This window comes from Kryptolebias marmoratus, linkage group LG18 (genome assembly GCF_001649575.2).
Source record: "Kryptolebias marmoratus isolate JLee-2015 linkage group LG18, ASM164957v2, whole genome shotgun sequence".
NCBI classification, from domain to species: Eukaryota; Metazoa; Chordata; class Actinopteri; order Cyprinodontiformes; family Rivulidae; genus Kryptolebias; species Kryptolebias marmoratus.
Genome location: NC_051447.1, coordinates 9366955 through 9385356, shown reverse-complemented (window position 1 = coordinate 9385356; position 18402 = coordinate 9366955). Strand labels below are relative to the sequence as shown.

The 18402-nt window shown below is 41.4% G+C and overlaps 1 protein-coding gene across 3 annotated transcripts in view; it reads right to left on the bottom strand.

The window, feature by feature from the left end:
- si:dkey-97m3.1 (fatty acyl-CoA reductase 1) overlaps positions 1-18402 on the bottom strand; it is a 45787-nt gene that overhangs the window by 2292 nt on the left and 25093 nt on the right. For 2 of the 3 annotated variants that reach the window (XM_017411636.3, XM_017411635.3), the window contains exons 3-12: positions 14121-14296; positions 9028-9207; positions 8070-8247; positions 5873-5917; positions 5673-5791; positions 4614-4681; positions 2042-2213; positions 1823-1952; positions 1165-1292; positions 7-260 (exon numbers count right to left, since the gene is read on the bottom strand). In XM_017411636.3, the coding sequence (XP_017267125.1) occupies positions 98-260; positions 1165-1292; positions 1823-1952; positions 2042-2213; positions 4614-4681; positions 5673-5791; positions 5873-5917; positions 8070-8247; positions 9028-9207; positions 14121-14296 (1359 nt within the window). In that variant the 3' untranslated portion in view covers positions 7-97. Of the gene's footprint in view, positions 1-6; positions 261-1164; positions 1293-1822; positions 1953-2041; positions 2214-4613; positions 4682-5672; positions 5792-5872; positions 5918-8069; positions 8248-9027; positions 9208-14120; positions 14297-18402 lie in introns of those variants that run through there. The other variant, XM_017411633.3, reaches the window with a different exon arrangement.

Below are 18402 nucleotides of genomic sequence, written 5' to 3'. Positions count from 1 at the left end.
CCGTAGAGAGCCCTGTTTGTCCACACGGAGAGTTTCTGAGTCTCGGACGCTGAAGGCGAGGGCTGCCGTCTCTCTGGATCGATGCCGCGAGGAAGACTCAGTTGGTTAAGGTGCTGGACGCACGGAAGTAGGAGAGGAACTTGAAACAGAGGCTGACCACGAAGTACCAGATGTTCCTGGCCATCTGGGAGCGGGCGATGAACACCCGCCAGATGAAAACGACTAACAGCGTGTTGAAGGTGTAGCGGATGTTTCTCAGCCTGAGAGAGAACAAAACAGACACTTTGAAAATCACACTTGGCCTCTGGTGAATATCTTGACACAATGAACTGGAAACACACACACCGATCTAATACCTAAGGTCGTGTTTCAGATGATTTATTAAAACCTACAGAGAAAGATGATTAAAAAAATTCAACTAGCATTCCTCCAAGGACCACATATCGCTCACTGCCATGCATGCTAAAATTTTAAATTTAAAACCCGTAAATCTCGTAGTGTTCAAAATAAACGTTGGGGGTCAGTCTCCGCCACACCAAATTCTAGCTCAATATCTGTAACACTGTTGTAGCCATTTTGTTTGTGTTTTTAAGGTCAGCTGGCTGCTGCAACCATCTTGAATCAGGCTGCCTCCAAGCGTTAAAGAGTTGTAGACGTACGTCCAATTATTACTGTCCGGGAGTTTGATTCAAATCTGTTGGACAAGCACCGACTCCAAGGGTTGATGCTGAGGTTTAAACAAAGATCTCACGGGATCCATTAATGCTCGGAGTACGAGTTGGAGATGAATCTCAGCTAGCGTCGCATCAAATTTCAGCCCAGTATCTGTAAAACTGACTGAGTTGGAGATGTTTTTGTGTTATTAAAGAGCAAATAGCTGTGGCGGCCATCTTGAATAGGGTTGGAGTCAGCTGTAGATACACATCCAGTGATTACTTTGAGAATTTTGTTGAATTCCGTTCAGTGGTTTATGAGATATTTTGCTAACTAACAAACAGAGAATTGCATGATCAACCGCCTTTAATTAATTAATTCATTAAAAACAAATCTAAAAAAAGGCCAATCATGTTCAATAAACCTGTCAAAAGCAATGAGTTAAATTAATTTTCCGTGCACTGGGGAACCCTCTCTTTAATTATCTGTTGCCTTCTTTTGCCAACTTACTTCCTCAGATGCTGCCTGGCAGCAGGAATGTCGGACATGTCTTCGTTCAGGACGTACTTCTTGGTGCCGATGCAGTAATTCTCAATGTATTCGGGCCAGTTCAGCTGGCGCACATCGAAGTTAAACGTCTGCGAAAAACAAACACCTCAGGCCACGTTGATACCAAGACAAAAAAAAAAAAGAAGCTTCAATTGAGACTACTCAGTCTTACTCACTAGATGGAGCACATAACACAACCTATCCCCCTTTAAACCTTATTAGTGTAAGAGGACAAAATCTTCCAGTTCCTATTTACTTAATTTACGACTACATTTATAGGAACACTATTACATTTGAAGAAATAATGTGCATTCAAAATTAATGCAGCATTATCCATAAAAATGCATTAAACCCTAACAGTAAAAGCTCATTATCCAGCCACCGCTGAAGAATGCTTACTGTTACACATTACTGAAGCGTAATCACCACTACAGCAATATATTGATTGGAAGAAGATTTATAAAATGGTGCATTTAATCAACTTGGAGACTATTTCAACATGGTGGCTAATTAAATTAAATTCACTACGATGGTGATCTATAAACGTTCAGAGACATTAAGCATTTATGGGACTGAGAGCAGACTGGCGGCGTGCATGCAGAAACGCGGACGATCCCACCTTCCTGTCCTCAGGGGTCAGCTGGCTCATCAGCATGCTCATGTTCTCAGAGTTCCACTCCCAGTCCTGGCTGCTGAAGTACTCCAGCAGGCTGATGGCCTTGTGCAGGCGATTAAAGATGCGCATCATCCTGCAGAAAGAGAAGCGCGCGGGTTACAACACAGCCGATTGTTCCCCACCTCCCCCAGTAAGATCACAACAGACAGCTGCAGCTCTTACTGCGGCTTCTGTCCGGACAGGCGGAGGAAGAGGTCGTAGATGAAGGCCGGGAACTTGTGGCTGACCAGGATCCAGTACTGGTTGATCAGGTAATTGGAGGTTATGTTGGCGTTGGGCCTGCGGAAGGCCTGCTCCAAGGGATTTCTCTTGAAGGACGATATCACATGGTGCTCTGTTCAGCAACACGTAGAGCAGGTTAATAAAAGAAATAAAACAAGTACACGGAATGAGACGATGAATAAGTTAGTCACAGGTGATTAACCAGGCACGCGTTTTATTTAAAAAAGAAGCAGGAAGACTATCTTGAAAGCAGTCTAGAAACAAAGCATGGCTGGTCCAGAAAAAAAACATGCAGATGTTTGAAGATCTGCTTGTTTGAGTCATATAAGACAAGAAAAGAGGTGAAATACGGCAAGCAGTTGAGTCATGTAATCGATGCTTTGGTAAGCAATAAGGCAAGCCATTTGTAAATTTAATAATATATTTATTTATTTTAGATTTTCACACTGGGAGACGTTATTCAGTTCTGTATTGCTTTTTGCTTTGCTTCAAAGTATAAGTCAAATCGTTTTTTTTTTCTCTGCTTCTGGGAAAATCTGTTTAAAACAAACAAGAGCATCTGACATTTTGTTTTTCTTTTCCTGTTGTACCAAACCCACACTGAACCGTGACTAAGGATCGCAGTGCATATATTAAAAACATAAAAACAGATCAGGGCTGCCCAATATAAATACACTGTTACTGGATTATCAATGCTGCAATAAATCTCAGACACAAACGGTATGCCAATAATATACTCAGCATTCAGCTGGACCCCCACTGCCATAAATGTCAGCAGCTGGTTTAGATTATAGAGGCTGAAACGCTAAATAACACAAAGTGCGTAAGAGTCGTGGGATGGTTGTTTTTTGTAACTGATAGTCATCACAGTACTCATTGATGCTACTGCAAATGTATGTCGTCCTACAAGTCTTCCATGAATGAATAAAGTCAGTGCTACAATTAAGGTTTTTCCACTAATGGCATTATAAGTAAAAGGCACAGATTGAGGATTTTATGCACGGATCGTAACTTCCAGGAATCATGACGTTCGGGCAGAGAGCAGCCTCTCAGTGATGTCTCTCCCCTCCCTCCTGCAGTCCAACAGATGCAGCCATGTGACTGCAGACATTACATCACAGGCGGCACGCAAACTAGGCCTTGTAGGGTTTGTTTCCATGGCAACAGATATGTGGCAGTTGCAGGGGTTGGGATGACCTGATCCGAGGTGACAGCCCGGCTGGAAGGGAGTACCGCCGCCAAACCTTCGGCTCCCATCAGCACAACCTGCCACGGCTGAAATAACAACAACAACAACAACAACTGGAGTAATCAGCTTTATTTCCCCCTCTTCCACTCGCATTCAGGCAGCAACTTCATTTTAATACCAGAGGGCGTCTATTGTCATCCTCTGATCGAACATCTGGACCAGGGAGACTGCGCTCGTGACACAAAGCCGCGGTGATGAGACCTAATCCTGCCATAAACCATCTGCTCGCAATTTCTGTGGCGAAGGGCGCGCGTTCCGTAATCTGAGGGGGGGAGGGGGGTGGGGGTGGGATCTCAGGACATCCGGCCAGTCGGAAGGAAACAACGAGAGCCACTCGTCACGTGCAGTCGATCCACTTATAACCACACCAGTTTGTATAAATCTAAGAAATTTGTTATTTCAGGGGTTTAATGAGATTAAACGATGTAAGGATTCAAGAAGCTCTGCACACCTTTAAGATAGAAAAAAAAAGACTAATTAATAAATTTTCTGACTGTAATATAGTTGAGGGATTAAAAATAACAATTTTTAGCCAATATAAAGACAATTAATTAGAAATCATTTATATAATATATTATGTTTTTCCATGATAGAATAACAGATATCCTAGGGCTTTAGACTGGTCATTTTTACTGTCATCTTTAGACATTATTAACAGTAAACTTTTTTTTTATTGACTTAATTACAAAACAGCTTTATTTATATACATGTTAAAATCTAACATGTCAGTTTGGTTAAGAAAACAATCTTCTTTCTTTTTTTTAAATAATAATAATCACTTTTTTAAACATGTTTTTTTACATATTTAAGTAAAGTTAAATGAACTGAGATCAAAAGATTTGGTTAATTTTATAAAAAGCACAGATTCAGTAGAAATGGAAGTTTTTTAACGTCTAATGAACTTGCCTTTTAAAATCAATAAATTAAAGCAGCTTGTTTTTCTTTTTTACAAAAAAGGAAATTTCATCTCATGTTGACCTTAACATTGAAAAAATGAAAAATTATTATTAAATCTGTAATAATTTCCTCCAGTTTCTGCTTTTTTCCAGCAGGTGGCAGACGCTCCCCGTCCGACTCCTCCACCAGCGACGACACAACATCATCATTATGTCACAGCGCTGACTTATTGATTTGTGATGATGAAAGTGAACTGAGACAGCGGCGTCGCAGGACGCCGGCAGGAGCAGACAAAACAGCTCTATAAATATCCACCTGCAGCAACAGGGTTTTATTAACTTTAAAGGAGCCAAACGGTGCACTTACCAATCTCTCCCCAGTGGAACGGGTTGATGCCGCCGGTCGTGCAGTTGTACACCAGGGCTGTTTTAGGTCTGCAAGATGCAGGAGATAAAGGTTGTAATAACGTCCGACTGGAAAACTTTAGTGCTATAAAAGCCGTCTCTTAACTTCAAATCAGTTGTTTTTTTGAAATCAGAATTGAACTCTTTTCAACACAAACTCCAATCCTGATGATTCGATTTAGCAGTTTTCCTCCAGAAAATAAAAGCCGTCATTTATATTACACTTCTGGAGCAAACAAAATACAAAGATATTGTTTTATATGCTACAGCAGAGAGGCTAAATGAGATCTGTGAGGGGGCTTCTATGGATTTCTTTAGCAGTTTTCTCATTATTCTCAGTACGGAACATCTGACCCATTCATTTTTTGGTGAAAAACAACTCTGAAAGCGGTGAGTAAGACAGGAAAAACCTCGGACGTAATACGGAAATGGTGCACCCACTTTTAGTCATCACTTGGACTGGATTACTTTTGGCAAACCGTAGGAAGCCTGCAAGCCTGCAAGCCTTCAGACTTTTTCTTTTCCAGAAATACTTCATTTTCCCCTCTTTTTTTCCCCTTTGCAACTCATTTCTTTGTTGGCACAGAATAGGAAATGTTCTCTCCAGTCATTTAAAAACAGCTACAAAGTGAAGCTATCCAGTCAAAAGAAAGCACAAAGTGCGATTTTTCCAAAGCTGGAAACAGGTAAAAACACACCTAACTTTAATTGTTTCCTTCCCAGTGAATATTTATATAAAAGGTAACCATTTATAAATGGTTTTCCTTCTTATTTAACAGCAATTACTGTTGTTATCATGCAGTTAAGATCTGCAGTTTTGAATATTTCTGTAACTTTATACAAAACTTTTTTTTTTTTAGGCATTTTACTGCCTATTGGGACTCATACAAGTGACTTATGGAAGTTGTAAGAGGCAGAATAATATGCAGTTGAAGTTAAACTGCTATGTTAACAAACTTTAAATGATAAAGAACAGTTTAAGTAGTTTCAGAGAGGTAAGCCCGAAGCTGCAGCTCCTCACCTGTGCACCGCCGTGTACCAGCCAGCAGCCAGCGTCAGATTGATGACCACGTCCACGGGGATCAGATCAGCCACCGCGTCGTTGCTGGCCCTCATGGTGCGCAGGATGCCCTTCCCCGCCTGGTCACACGACATCGGTTTAAGACTCCAACACTCAGCTACGTGGTCAGAAAACCCTCAGACTGGAACGAGTTTACTCACAGCTATAAAGACGCCGCTCGGCCCGTTGAAGTTGTCGATCCAACCCTGAGGCGTGAGAGCACAGACAATCGTCAGAGAGCTTTCAGAGCGTCGATGAGACATTTAGCAGAGCGGGTTAGGGTCGAATTGCTTCCTGTGGTGGCAGGGAAACGGGGGAGGCTGGGCGGCGGCGATTGTCGACTTCAATTAGACGGTATTAAAAATGAATGAAACTACTGGAAACAGACGGCTGGAGTTTTTAATGTGGGCTTAAAGTGAAGCTCGAGCCTAATAACGTCTGGAGGATGAGAGATAAGGTGAAACGGGAGACCGGAGCGGTGTTTGCCTGACGCGCTGGCCGAGTGGGAGGCTTTCATTCCCGGCCCCGTCTCCTCGCAGCTCTGACACAAGCTGCCAAGGCGACTGCGTGGTCAAGTGTGAGCGAGGCCATTTGAAGAGGCGCCGCCACGCTGAGCTTACAACCGCAGGCTGAGCCGAGCCAGAAACCGCCGTCACAGTCCCAACGCAGAAAAAAAGAATAAAAAAAATACAAGGCCTAGATTCCCTGGCTTCGTGTAAACAAACGCTTCCCTCGGTTGTGCTGGTGTTTTATTTATGAACCTTCCGAGTCTTTATGTTTACCTTTCTTTGTTGTGGAGAGCAACAGCAGCCGTGTTATTGCATTTCTCACAATTTAACTATAAGCGGTCACAAAACTCAGTAACACAAACATCTTATTTTTACAGCTCAGAGGGACTTATCTGGATAACCGGGGCCATTTAAAGAAAATAAATTTGCATTAAATTTGGACTCAAAACAAAAAACATTGTTTGCTTTCAGCCTCCTTATTTCCTGAATATCTTTGTGGTTTGAACTTTTCGAGTTTGACGAAGTTCATTTCTGGCTTTTAAAAGGAAATTTGACAAAATCTTAAATGTTTCGGCTCCGTTTCAGTCCGTTTAAGCTGCCATGACACTTTTAGTTTTATTTTTCTCAATGTAGGGTCGAAAGTTGTGTCAGGATTATCAGTGTTATGAAAACTTGCTCATCTATGACGATAATGTCTGCTTGAGTGTAATTTATTAGTCTGATTGTTCTATACTCCCTCTTGAAGACAGATCCAGATTGCAACACAGTCTGAACCAATAAAACTATAAATGTCAAAATAAATTCTCTCCAGCTGCCAACCGTTGAGTCTTTTGTTTAATTATTAAGTCAGTAAGAAGGGTGGGGGTGAGGGGGTAAAAGAGTTACACGCATCGCAGAGATGGACGAGTCGTTTATGTTAATTAATAACGTAATGATGAGGAACACTGAAAGAGGAACTCAGAAGTGTGGAGATCTGATGGCTGAGCGAGATATATGGCTGGAAGTAAATTAGCTGGAAGCATGTAAATACTTTGCTTTTAAAACTACAAAGTAGCCACACAGAGGGGAAGTGTGGGAGGGCAGATGTATCAAGATAATTTAAATCGTTTTTTTATCATAGCCCTCGCAATCAAATCAGATCGTGAGGGGCTCAAAGATTCCCGCTTCTGGCAAAGAACCCACATCTTTGGCAAACTGAAATTTCTTTCAAAGCCATTTTTAGTGGCCACTGAAACAATTATTTTAAAAAAACAGCAGCTAAATCCTGACAATAAAAAGCCTCAACGTAGACTGCGAATGCTGAAGATGCTCGGGCGCCTGCAGCAGGTAGCCTGAAAGCAGCTTAATCATGGAAACAGTGCATTGGTTTTTTTTTTCCCCTTTAATCTCTGAGGCTGAGCTCCTCGGTGCTCTTACGCATCGCTGATCCTTCGCTCCGTGTCCTTATTGCCCCCAGCAGCTGTTTGCTTGAACCGAACAAGACGGGTGTGGAAAACACAGGTCTTTGGGAAATAAAATGTCGTCCCCCCCCCCTCCTTTTAAAATCTGGGATCACTTCTGATAAAAAGCCACAGAGGGAGCACCCTGGGGTTACTTCAATCGATCTCTTATTTCCTTTCACTGGTGATGAGAAACCATGACTGGGTGATTCATGGGAGCCAATTAAAATTTACCACTGACAGCAGAGTGAGTCACAAGCATCACAGCGAAGTTTGGAGAGTCTTATCTCTTGAAACTCACGTTACAGCATCTAAACTGCAGAGGAGCATAATTAATCGTGGCTGTTTTGCTGCGTAAGAGCAAAAAAATAAAATAAATAAATAAACGGAAACTGCTCTAGAAGACTCACGGGGAACGGCTCCTGCCAGCTGGCTCCCACGATGGAGGGTCTGATGATGCCAATGTTGAGCTTGTCCTGCTCCTGCTGCACCACGTACTCGGCCAGGGCTTTGGTGTAGGTGTAGGTGTTGGGCCGGTCGCCGATGAGCCGTGGCGTGATGTCCTGCACGATGGCGTCGTCCATCCACCTGAAGCCAGAGGAAGAAATCACGCACTGAACGGAGCCGAGAAACAACGGCTCAAACTGTAAACGGAGATACAGCTGTCGTCGGAGGGATGAATGTCACATCTTCTGGGCTTTTAAAAGCTTTAAAAGATTTAAATGACTGCACAGTATGTAAGTAATGTATAATTTTGAGAAAATCGACAATAGATTAAAACTTGTCCACCTTTTTAAAAATCAGTGACATTATATGTTGTATAATCATTTTACCCTGGGAAAAGAACGGTTCAAATAAACCATGAAAAGCCCCAAATTAACATGACATTCATACCCATAACAAATGAATGTATACCTCTGTCTGCAACTGTAATCACAATGTTTCTGAGCTCTATTATGACCGCCTCTGTCAGGATCGGAAAGCTTCAAAAAAAGTGCAGAGCAATTACTTTTAAAGGTCTGGGGGTTTTTTCCAGCCAGGTTTTGACAAGATTTTAGCAGGAATATTACTGTTAATCTTTATATTTGAACACTGTGAGGTGCCAAAAATATGCCACTTAACTGAATTAAAGCACGTCTTGCTGCCAAGAACCAACAAAAAAAAAGAAGCATTTCCTGCACTTTTACAAGGCCATCACACGACAAGGAAAAACTCTTTTTGGACACGATTTTGACCACCTCGCTCGCCAATGATGGATTATTTTGTGAAACCTAAGTTGCCTTCTTTGCTTTTTAATCATTTCCACTCGACAATGTGCGCCATCTAAACAGAGACTGATAAAATGTTTTGCATTCGTCAGTCACTCACTCCAAAGACTTGATGAGCTTCTTGGGCTCGACGGGCGGCGGGTAGATGACCTCGTCGATGTGCTTGCGGTTGCAGTTTGCATAGGCGGTGGAGATGTGGATGAAGGCCTCAAGGTGGTGCATCTGCTGGGCCAGGCTGAGGAGCTGCTGCGTGGCGATCACGTTCAGCTGCAGGGCGTGTCTGCGGGTCAGAGCGGAGACGACGTTAAGAGAGGAGGAGGAGAAGGAGTGCAAAGAAAGGGGAGGGAAAATCTCTTTGTGGCCGAATGTGCTTGTTTGCTGACGACCGAGCGTTCTGATACAACGAAAAAGTCGCGGGCGAGGAGGAATTCGCAGAGGGAGGACTAAGCCTGAGCAGAAAGGCACGGCGGGACGGTGAGACGGGGAAAGACGAGGAAGGAGTGATGACAAGACGAAACAGGAGGGAGAAAGAGCAGACATCTGCTCTTCTCTGCGAATGTGTTGATCTTCGTATTTTCTCAGATTCCTCGGCTCATTCTGCCGCTCACCTCGCCAGGAGCGCCCCTGACTCAGCTTTAGTCCTCACGCTTTAAAAATTAAACTGCAAAAAGATCTTCATTTTTAGGAAAGTCAGAGGTAAACTCCTGGTTTCTAATGTCTCAGTGACTAAATTCGATTCACTCAATAATCAGTGCTGACTTAAGTTATTTAAGGAAATGCGGATGAACTGAAAGATGCAGCACTTTGTTCTGATCCCTGTGCTCAGCACCTCATGTCCTCTTTTTACTCCAGCAGGATGAGCCTAAGCTGCAGACTGCAGCGCTCCTTGAAGGAATGCATATCGCCCGCCACCTCACATGCCAAACATTTAAACAACGAGCTTGTATGATCTGTGAGCACTCAAAGATGGGGATGCTACCTCGACAAATATTTACCTCCATATAAAGCAAATGCTACTCTCACTCCATCCGAACAATGCTGGCTTTTTTTGAATTTCTACAAACCAAATCCTCTAAAATTTGATGATCTGCTTAAACACAAAACTGCACAAACGACGTATAAAGCGAGACAACAGTTCACCTGTAAACACACAAAACATGTTCTGAGATAGAAAAGAAAGCGATAACCCGGAAGAAAAACATAATCTGACAATTCTAAATGTTCGAACAACACTGAAGACTTTTTGTGTTTCTTTCAGTGGAGTCAAACTTTGGAACGAAGTAGGGCGCTGGTTCCCAAAGTTGGGTTTGGGGCCCCATTGCGGGTCATGAAACGTGAAGTGAGGGTCACCAAATGATCTCCGGAAATAAAATTAAATATAAAGAGGCTGCTAATGGCCTAGTTTCACCATAATCACTGCAAAGAATATATGCAGCAATAAGAATTAATAAAACTAGTATCATAGTAGCTCAGGTTGTGGCGTTGTCATGATGTTCTTCTTTAAGAACAGAGTTTGTACGATTAAAGCGGGAATATCTGGGGTCACAAGCCTCTGCGCCGCTCTTATTTTGTGGGCCAAAAGCTGAAAAGTTTGGGAAATGCTGGTCTAGGGTAGAAACACAGGAAAATCCAAACAACATCCAGTACAAAGATTAAAAAAAAAGATTTAAAACCATTATATACCTTACAGGCCTTGTGTACAATTTTTCTCTGCCAGCTGGGAAATCCCTTTTTATGTTTGTCGTTCTGAACCCTGGGCATTCCTCTTTTTCAATGTAGTGATGTTACGTATTTAGAAATATATATATAACACCATTCTAGACCACGCGTTAAAGTGAAGGCCCACGGGCCATATCTGGCCCTTGTTGACATTTTATCTGGCCCACCAGTTTGTGAGTCTCTATCTCTTCTCATTTTCCTCATAAAAAGAGCCTATTCAGTGGAGATTGGCAGTCATGACAGTCAGCCAACTTTGAAGCCGAGGAAAATGAGTTGGAATCTTTGATTTTGACATGGAAAGAGCAATGGAGGACATCGAATGAGACCGTTTGAACTCTTGCTGGTGAACTTGCAGCCAAGAAAAGATGTCAGATGTTGAGTTAAAGTGCATCATAGTCTGCTTGAATGATCTTTTTCTGTGTTTTGTTCTAATTTCAAAGTCAAATGTTCAAATTTTCTACTACATCTAAAAAAAACAAGATTAATTTACATCTTTTCTTACTGACCGAGACTGGACCTGAGCTTAGACCAATTTTTGAAATTTAGTTGGACATCCTGTTTTAGACCAATAAAGATCAAGTTTAACTCCGGCACAAGACTACTGTGTTGATGGCTGGGGATAAATCCCCAAATTTCAACAAACTATGTATCGTTTTGAAGCTTTTGAGATGGGGAAGGTGAAACTAGTAACTCAGTATTGAAAAATTCCCTCGTTGTGACTCATTTTGCCAAGCTGGAAGAAAATGGATCATGTTGGCTCCTGTTAAATGAAAGGTAAAAAAATGTTTGATAGCGTTTATCAAATTTATGAACGCTAACACGTTAAAACAAGTACAGGATTGATATTAAAGCACTGAGTAAGATTTAACAAGCTTAGACTTCTTACTCAAACAGAACATTGAGTCCTTTTATTCTAAATAATGTTTGATTTCTATTATTTATTTGTAGTAATATTATTGTCTTAATATCATATTTGTTGTCTATTTTTCCCCGACTATGTTTGAATTAAATAAAACTAAACTACATCCAGTGATCACTTTAAGTTTCATTTATCCAGTGGTTCATGAGCTATTTTGCTAACAGACAGAGAAACTAACACACACACAATCAGTCAACTTTCACTGCGGCTGGTGATAATAACCTCTGCAGTCAAAGCAGTCCAAAACCATAAGATGATTTTTAGTCGACAACATCAATTATCCTGAAATAACTTTGAATAATTAATAGCGTTGTACTGATAATGCTGTCTGACAGAAAGAGCCATTATAAGTTAGAACATCTCAGACTGCGTTCGGCTGAAGGTGACGGTCGGTTGGAAGGAGAAGCAGCTTTAGGTTGTGGGCGACCGATGCAGCAGGGAGGTGACAGGAGGATGAGGAGGGTGCCTCTGAGAGGAAGAGCTCCGAGTGTGGGTGAGACATCCACCCGCCAACTTGTGTCATCACACGCAGGCAGTTACACCAACAAACCAGTTAGAAAAACAGACTGGACGGGCCACTGTGTGTGTGTGTGTGTGTGTGTGTGTGCGCGCAGGTGAGTCATCACCCATCTGTCTTTGCTGCTGTGATTCATGTAAAACAACTCGAGAGCTGGACAGCTCCAACCTGAAGATACAAAGTATTTTAGAAAATGGCTTTTACGTTATGGTCTAATACTAGAATACTTAAAACCTCAAAGTTTAAAGCTCCACAATAAGTCCACTTTAAGAGTTTTTCTTAAATGATTTCTAACAAATTCTGGTCTCTAAACTTTATATTGTTCGCTACCAAAGGCAAAAGGGCGATAACGTTTCTGTGTGTTTGTTTATCTGTTAGCAAAATGTCTCCTGAACCACTGGACAGATTTTAAATAAAACTCTCGAACTGCACAAGAAGTGCTACAACTCAGTCAGATTTACAAATATTGAGCTAAAATTTGACGTGGTGGTAGCTGAGAGTCACCCTCGACACATTCTGAGCTTTCGCAATAATCGCACAAGATGATAATCTTAAGGTCTGACTAAAACGCCTGTAACTCCGTCCCTCTCTTTAAAACTCACCCAAAAGCCCTTTTTATTTCTCTAGGAGCGTTGCTACTGTCACAAATCAACTGCTACTGAAGATGCAAAGCTGTTTTCATAGACAGAAGAAGGTGTCAACAACTGTCAAAACATTAGCCAAGCTTATATAAAATGAAGGGATTTCTGATTTGAAAATAAAGATCTGTAGAGCAGAAAAAAAAACAAAAAAAACAACAACAACCCTGATCCGACGCTCGGACTTCCAGAGTCGTTTGATTTATGTGGCTGAACTGCTTACAAAGCTGCTGGCTGCTGTACGAGAGCCCCGACATGCTGATGGAGGAGGAGGACTCACGGTGACCGGAGGAGTAAAAAAAAAAGAGAAGATGGAAGAAGTGAAGCAGCAGAGACAGACAGGGGATCCAGTCGAAGTAAGAGGACTCAAAGATCAATATGGATCTGAGTGAAGAGCAGCGCAGCAGCTTTATTCTAAAACACGTCATTCAGATTGTTCTTCTGTGGAGCTCAAGTCACAGATAATCACACCTTACTTCCATGCACTTTATAAACAAAAAGCACATCTTTAATCTGCAAATACAGGTATTCTGATTGAACTGATCGGATATAAAGGAAACAGCTTTCTGTTGTTAGTTCCTAGAATTCCTAAACCTTGAGTCAGTAAAAAAACAAAAAAGAAAAACAGGTTGTGTGGTGAGCTGGGTGGTGCAGCATTCTTCCTCTTCTAAAACCGAACATGTGTTTGTATTCATGTTTTCAGTTTCAAGGCACGATGCCAGCCAGCTTTTCCCTCAGCGTCATGACCAGACCTCACTAGCGCCGTTTCAAGCAACAAAAGGACGTCAAACAAAAGGAAAATCGGAGATGTTTGCCCTCTTTTTTTTTAGATCATTTGACTCAGCGTAGCCAAACACAGCGTGAGCACAAAGGAAAGGGGCAATTGTAAAATACAGTTTCACTCTGACCAACTGGGTTTCGGCCTTAAATGGTAAAAAAAAAAAAAAGAAGAAAGTTTTTACCGTTTACTGTAGCAGCAAGAACTCTGACTCGAAAGCCTATTTGTTTTTAACTTTACAGTGTCTTTAGTTTCAGTCATATCTGGCAGCAGAGAAATGTTGAACTTTTTGCAGAGAACATTTCGGGAATAAGCTTGAAAAGTTAAAAGCAAAACTATTTGATAAAGATTCAAACATTCGGTCTCTAAATCCAGCCTGATTGTTTGAGGAGTGGTCACACTGTTCTGTAGCCGCTTTTTAACAGGACTGTTTGATTTTCGCACATCCTCAAATTGCACAACTTCCTGTTTTCTTCAAAAATCAATCAAACAATTCAGTCTGCTCACAGGGAAGCACTTCTTCCTGAGTACAGCTTCACAACAGGAAGTTCTTGCTACATCAGAGAACAAACAGCCCTAACGTTAACTGACTAGAAAGTGTGTGTCCGTGTGTGATCCTTACTTGAGCGGCTCGTCGAAGCGGATGGTGGCGGCGCAGTGGAAGACTATGTTGATGCAAGCGGTGAGCCTGTCCACGTCCTCTGAGCTGATGGCGAGGCCGGGATGCGTCAGCTCGCTGCTGATCGGGATGATCTTCTGGTGGAAATCGGGGTTCTCCTCCCTCACGCGGTCGAAAAGCTGCCAGACACGACAAGATGCTTAAATTAGTCATCAAAAAGGGACTGGAATATTTCAGGACTCATTTCTAACTGATCGAACGGACAAAAGCTGCAGGGCAGAACAGCTATTAGAGCACAGCCTCGAATGTTGACAACCAAGCACCAAATTTCCAGGAATGCAAATGATCTCAAGCTGGCCAACCTGGCAAATGTGTTGCTTTGCATAACAGCTAGAGGCAAAAGCAAACTCCTTCTTTTCATACATGAAGTGATTTTACAAGGATGCTGATCTGATTTGTTGAAGGGCCATGTGACGTAACATCGCTTTGTTAGGGTTTTTAATTCTACTGCTCCTTTACTGTCCGCTTTTTTTTTTTTTTGGTGTAAAAATCCCTGCAGACCTGCTGAGTGGACTCCCAAGAGTGCTTCGAGGCCATACAGCAAGATGTTTCTCCCCCAACACTAGTCCTCCTGTGCGACGGAGACCCAAGCACCAGAAGGAGATTTACGGAGCGTTCCGTTTCTCATCTACTCTGCAAAAGTCGTGTTGAACTTTCACGTTGCGTGTGTATAAATTATTGCAACTGAAGGATGTGAGCTGAACGTCTCATACAGGCGCTGCACGTCCTCTGAGCTCGTTCCCCTGAGCACAGATATTATAATAAAATAACAGAGAGGCAATGTTTAGGTCCTGATCATTTCACTCAGGTTTATTGGTTTACTACTTACAATGCTGAGCCATGGACAAGCAAATATAAACATTCAAGGCCCAGCATTCCTTAAATAAAAGCAGATCACCCGCCGCCTTTCATGCCAGACTTTTCAACTAAGATCATCTTGTGTTTGTGAAGGGACAGAGTTATAGTGAGATCTCACAAGATGTGTTGGTTCTCAGTGTATGTATAAGCTATGATGCTCAGCTACTACCACACCAAATTTTAGCTCAATATCTGTAAAATGGACTGCGTTGTAGTCATTTTTGTGTTTTCTAAGGCTATCTTGAATGGGGTTGAGTCCAAAGATTAACCAGCTGTAGATACACATCCAATGATTCCTTTGAGAGTTTTATTAAAATCCACAATTTTACGAGATATTTTCAGGTTTTTTGGCAACAACATTAGCATCCTTTCGCCTTCGGTGACAGGGAATAATAAATTCTAATATCCTGAATATGCATCAATATTGACAAAGAGCTGTGAACCCAATACAAAGCCCTGCTTGTGTGAGATTATTCCACCCGTTTCCTCTGCCGTTTGCCAACCGAGGGCCACAGATGACATTCCAACATGGAGCGGGGGATTATGCGAACTCGCCGACATTCACCAGCTCTAGTCTCACGCGGATGACAAGCCGAGCACTGCAGCCCCCTCGAGACGGCCCGTGAAGCCCCCGATGCTCTCCGAAGGCCCCCCCCCAGATGTCACATTTCATCACGCATGCCTCCGTGAAGCTCTTGGTTGTGCTGCTTTACTGCCAGGATGGCAGTAAGGGAGAAGAAGAAGAAGAAAAAAAAAATTGTAGGGGGTGGAGGAGTGCCATCAGAGATCAGAGTGCGTGCCGTTATGAAAAGGATGAAAAATCAGCTGTCCCGGTACACGGATGCTGAATTAAACTGCGGTCTATATTCACTTTTTTATCCTCTTTAACTTTCTGCTTTGTAACGCCCCTTCTCCAAATACTGCAAGATGCCCCGTATTTGGCACGAGCGCCGATGCACAGCATGTAATGTCATAAGCCAAAACCACTTCTAACCATAGGAGGAGGGGGATGGAAGGAATAATTCCTGAATGAAACTGTGGCATTGTTTTCATTAGGTAATGTCAAAAAATATCAGCGCTTCATCTGCTTGCTCTGGGCTGACAGTAACAGACTGACAGCCTGCAGAAAAGTGAAGCGTTTCACCGTGTAGCTCCTTCCAAAAAACAAAAAAAAAACAATTCTTTGCTGTGTGATTCACAGAGGGGTTGATGTCAGGGTGCATTCCCTCGTTGGTGGTTTGTAGCTTGGCAATAATAAACAAACCAACATGACGAGGAAGTCCTAAAATAATAATAAAAAAGGGTTTGCCCTAAAAACAAGACAACTCTTTTTACATCCTGACAAGGAAACAAATCATTTGCCCTTACAAAGGAATTGGATCTTTACTAAAAACTAGAACATTTCTGACAGGATTTTGAAGGGTGCCAATGGAGCTCCTGCTTAAAAATACAACATAACTTAATAATTATACAAATTAAGGAAAAAAGGCCTATATTTGCATGTGTGAACTGTATAAAAAGTGTAAAGAGAGCCAAAATCAAAAAAAATAATTAAAGCTGCTGCCACACACCTGCGTTCTTCTTTGACTGACAAGTTAAAGAGAGGCAGACAAAAATACAGACTGAAAAGTAAGCCTCAAACAAACAGTCGCTGTGTGGAAACGATAAGTCAAATCTTAAAAATCCTAACATTGTGAGCGGCAGAAGACTGATGTGTGTACAGTGAATTATGTGAACAATACAAATTAAAGAGTCCCTTCACTTCCAGTTTTGAAGAGAACATTTTGAGCTAAAATATAATCTGAAGTCCATTGAAACTTCAGATCTTCTGCATGCAGGGAGGATTTGAGAGAAAACCACAAGTCCTATAGTAGTGAGAGACACACTGAGTGAACGAAGACGAAAATCCCAACGTTTTGATGTGTAATTTGTGTATGTACTAAAAAGAGTTGTAAGAAGAGTCTGTTTGCGGAGCTCATAAGTTAGCGTGTGACATCCAATGTTTGTTGAACAATTTGTGGAAAAATAATTTTAAAAAAAATCTATAAAACTTAAACTGTGATTGTGTAAAAACCATAAAAGAAATCAAAACGCAATTTCAGACACGTAAAATCCAACTTCCTGTGTCCTGTTTCAAAGTTGAATAACGTTTTTACTGTGAAGTATCCCTGAGCTACAGAGCACCAAAGAGGGCTGGGGCTTCTTATCAGTTTCACCAAAAACCCCATTAATTTCCATTTTTTTTGGTGAGTTTTGTTTTTGTGGTGTGACATCCTGCTACCAAAAGTCAGAGCACACTATTTCAGATCGAGCCGCCTGTTTTGGTGTATTATTTCCATGTTTTAAGATGCACAACAACACAGGCCAAAAGAAAATTGAATAGGATAGCAATCAGGCTGCTTCAATTATTATGAACTGAAGACTTATTGATTAAGAGTTACTTGTCTAGAAGCTTAAAATCTTTTAGAGAAGCTTTATTTTTACACGTAAATACAATCACTCTTTGTCAATTCAAGTTCTGCAAAAAGCTGTTTGCAGAAATAATTGCAGGAAGTTCGAAATTCAATGATTTAATATATGTTGGACTCTAAAAACAAAAATAAAAGTAACATGTTTAATATACTTTCACATAATTTTGTGTGCTGAGGAAACAAATCACACAGGTTTGTGTTGGACGTGTGTTGAGGAAGCTCTGGGTGTGGTGAACTTCAGGAAGACTGAAAACCTGCGTATGTTACCAGAATACATCAAACACATAAAAACAAATCTATCAGACATTGAGACAGAAAATAAACACTACCAGACAAAACTAAGTAAATACAGTTTGAGTAAGTATTTCTAAAACCCATCACACGGTCTATTTCTCTTTTTTAAAAAAGAGCAATTCAGAGAAAAATAATGTAGAATGAATCATCATTTCAAGTACAATAGCCTTGAGATAGGAAAGTCACTTTATTTGTGCTTTAAAGTGTTTCAAAACAGAAACAAAAACTGTAGAGGTCAAGCCAGACAAGCATAAAGACGCGTGATGACGTGTTTGATAAATGACAGCCTTTGTGTGCGGCATGAACCAGGTCAACAAGAGCTGGAATAAAGCAGAGGGCTGCCACAGAGAAATGTGAAAAAAAAAATCTATCAATAAAGTTACGTAACGCCAAAAATGTTCCACCCTTTTATCAAAAGGAAATCGTTTATTTTGCTGTAGTGATGCAAGTGCTTTGGTGTGGAAAACTCAGTGTTTATAGAAGAAATACAACCAGTGAGAAAGTTATAACTTCATAAAAAATTATTTTTTAGCCTCAAATTATTGTATTAGCGTGTTGCAAAAATGAGCAGTTGGTCTTGTTGTTGCCTGATGCTGCTGGCT